This window comes from Gekko japonicus, unplaced genomic scaffold, assembly GCF_001447785.1.
Source record: "Gekko japonicus isolate JY-2015 unplaced genomic scaffold, Gekko_japonicus_V1.1 scaffold4099, whole genome shotgun sequence".
Classification (NCBI taxonomy): domain Eukaryota; kingdom Metazoa; phylum Chordata; class Lepidosauria; order Squamata; family Gekkonidae; genus Gekko; species Gekko japonicus.
This window is the reverse complement of record NW_015172673.1, coordinates 99,258-101,992: the sequence shown is the minus strand read 5'-3', so window position 1 is coordinate 101,992 and position 2,735 is coordinate 99,258. Positions and strand designations below refer to the sequence as shown.

General features: G+C 47.9%; 1 protein-coding gene across 1 annotated transcript in view; it reads right to left on the bottom strand.

Moving 5' to 3' along the window:
• Positions 1 to 2,735, bottom strand: part of LOC107119289 (TBC1 domain family member 21-like) — a gene marked incomplete at its 3' end in the record, with an annotated part of 35,383 nt that overhangs the window by 4,269 nt on the left and 28,379 nt on the right. Inside the window, exon 6 of the mRNA XM_015421754.1 lies at positions 1,268 to 1,368. Coding sequence (XP_015277240.1) covers positions 1,268 to 1,368 — 101 coding nt within the window. The remainder of the gene's footprint in view (positions 1 to 1,267; positions 1,369 to 2,735) is intronic.

Below are 2,735 nucleotides of genomic sequence, written 5' to 3'. Positions count from 1 at the left end.
CCCCCGAACCATCTCTTTTCTAACCTGAAAAGACCCGGACTTTTGGCCTTTCCTCCTAGCCCCCTCATTATCTTGGATGCCCTCCTGCAGGAAGTACCACTGAAGTTGGAGAAACGCTGCTTAGGCTGGAGGCAGGCTTTTTGGAGTATGGCTGGATATGCCCTGGTGGCTTGGAGCTGTGTCTGGCTTTCCCATCTCCATGTCCCCCAAGGATGTAGCACAAAGATTTTCCAAAGTGTCCATCTAGCATTAGGGGTAATATTGACTGACTGATTTGACAGCAGGTCTATGTCCCGCCTGGTATTTGGCTGCTACCAGGCGTCATTCTGTAGAAAAAGAGGTGCAGGAGCTCATTAGCATAACTCATTAGCATAACTTATTTGCATAGGCCACACCCCCTGACATCACCAGAAGTGTGTCAGAGGGCAACACCCACCGCTCAGGCTCCACTAGACTGTTTTAGATTGCTAGCTATGTTGGGGGGGAGGGGAACGTGCAGATCTGTCCTCGCAGAGGAGGGAGAGCTTGTGCCTGATTAAAACTTGGGCTCTGCAGCTTACCTGGCTGCTTCTTGCTCTGACTGAGGGCTGCTGGGAGCAGGGGGCGGGGCTTGTTGCATGTGCCCGCCCCCATGGTTCTTTACTGCCGGAGCTCCGCTCCTGCAGGAAATGACCCCTGGCTGCTACCCATTGCACTGACGACGTGCTGGATGGCCTTATAGCCATCTGAGAGGCAGTCCATGGAGGTAACAACCAGTGCTCCCTCTAAGCTGTGGAATCTTGTCAGCAAAAGTTCTACTCTGTGAGCTACTGGCATTAGAACTGTGAGCAAGCAATTTGGCCACTGCATAAATCAGTTTGCACTGGAGCCCTCCTTCCTGAGCGAAGATAGAAATGTGTGAGCCGGAGGCTAAAAAACTGTGAGCTAGCTCACACTAAGTCAGCTTAGAGGGGAACACTGGTAACAGCTCTCTAGGACCTGCTGGTGGACCTCCTGATGGCACCTGGTATTTTTGGCCACTGTGTGACAGAGTGTTGGACTGGATGGGCCATTACTTGATCCAACATGGCTTCTCTGATGTTCTTACGTTTTTGGACAAGGTGGGTTGACACTGGATGACCCCAGGTTCGCCCCAAGCACAGATTCCCTCAATCACAGCGGCAACAGCCAATGAAGAAACCTATGTTTTTTTTCCTATTCCTTCTTTCTTTCTGTATCCCTTATAATAAAAGATTCAAAATATTTTTTTTTTAAAAAAGAAACCTACTGTTTTCTGGAGGAAGAACTGGAACAGCCAATAGATTTCGTGCTCCTTCTCCACAAATAGCCTGAAGAGCAAAAGCATCTCATGGAAACCCTGCTGATATTCTGGGGGGGGGGGGAAAGAACCAAATGGATGAAACAAGCAACCAAAAAACAAAACCCTGATGTTCGCCTCCTTCAATCCTCCCTCAAAGCTAAGAACCAAATGGATGAAACGAGCAACCAAAAAACAAAACCCTGATCGTAGTCTCCTTCAATGCTCCCTTCAAGCTGGGGAGTCATTCTACTTTGTGAGCTCCTGGCATGAAAGTCGTGAGCGAGCCATTTGGCTACTGCATAAATTAGTTTGCTCTGGAGCCATCCTTCCTGAGCTGAGACGAGAATCGGTGAGCTGGAGGCTAAAAAACTGTGAGCTAGCTCACACTAACTAAGTTTAGAGGGAACACTGGTCTCCTCTGTTCTTTCCCATTTCCCATCACATATCTCTATAGCTTCTGTCTTTGCTCCAGTGACATTCTCCATACCAACCTGATGTCCCTGCGTAGGTCACAGCCTTAACTTCATCTCCCAGAAAACATTCCCTTTGTAGCCCAATGTATTGCCTTGAGGTTCAGTATCCTTCCAAAATTCTCATCCTGAGTTCTCCCCAGATATTGGAGATTTGAATCACCTGGTCTTCTTCCCAAACGAAGAATGCAATAGGAATTTCTCCACTGTTCTGTTTCTTGGTTCCAAATATTGTTCAGGGCTCTCTGCACGTGTGCAATTTGCCACAGCTTCCACTTCCTCCCATTCACATACATTTGTTCATCAACACGCATTACCAAAACACCGCAAAAAGAAAACTCTCCCAAGAGCAGTGGGCCTCAACACAATGTGCATCCAAAGAACCTTGATGCGATCTCACATCTCACTTTTTTTGCAGTATTTTAGCATTGTGTACATTCATGCTAGGTTGGCAGGAGCTGGACCTAGAGACGGGAGCTCACTCCGTCATGCGCAGGGCCGGATTTAGACTTGCTGAGGCCCTAAGGTACACAAAACCCAGAGGCCCCCTACTGTTTTAAGTTACATCAGCTGGTCTCAGAAAAATTTAAAATATATTCACCTTTTTAATATTTGAAATCATTTTTTATATTGTGTTTTTATTCAAGGCCCCATCAGATTGTGAGGCCCTAAGCTGTAGCTTATTTAGCTTATGCGTAAATCCGGCACCGGTCATGCGGCAACTCGGGTCTTGAACTGCAAGTAGATAAATAGGGACCACTTCGGTGGGAAGGGAACAGCGTTCCGTGCGCCTTGGTGTTTAGTCATGCCGGCCACATGACCACGGAAACGTCTTCGGACAGCGCTGGCTCTTCGGCTTGGAAACGGAGATGAGCACCGCAACCCTAGAGTCGGACTCGACTGGCTTTCGAGCAAGGGAACCTTTACCTTTACCTTTTATATTCATGCTGACAATGTAGAGGAGG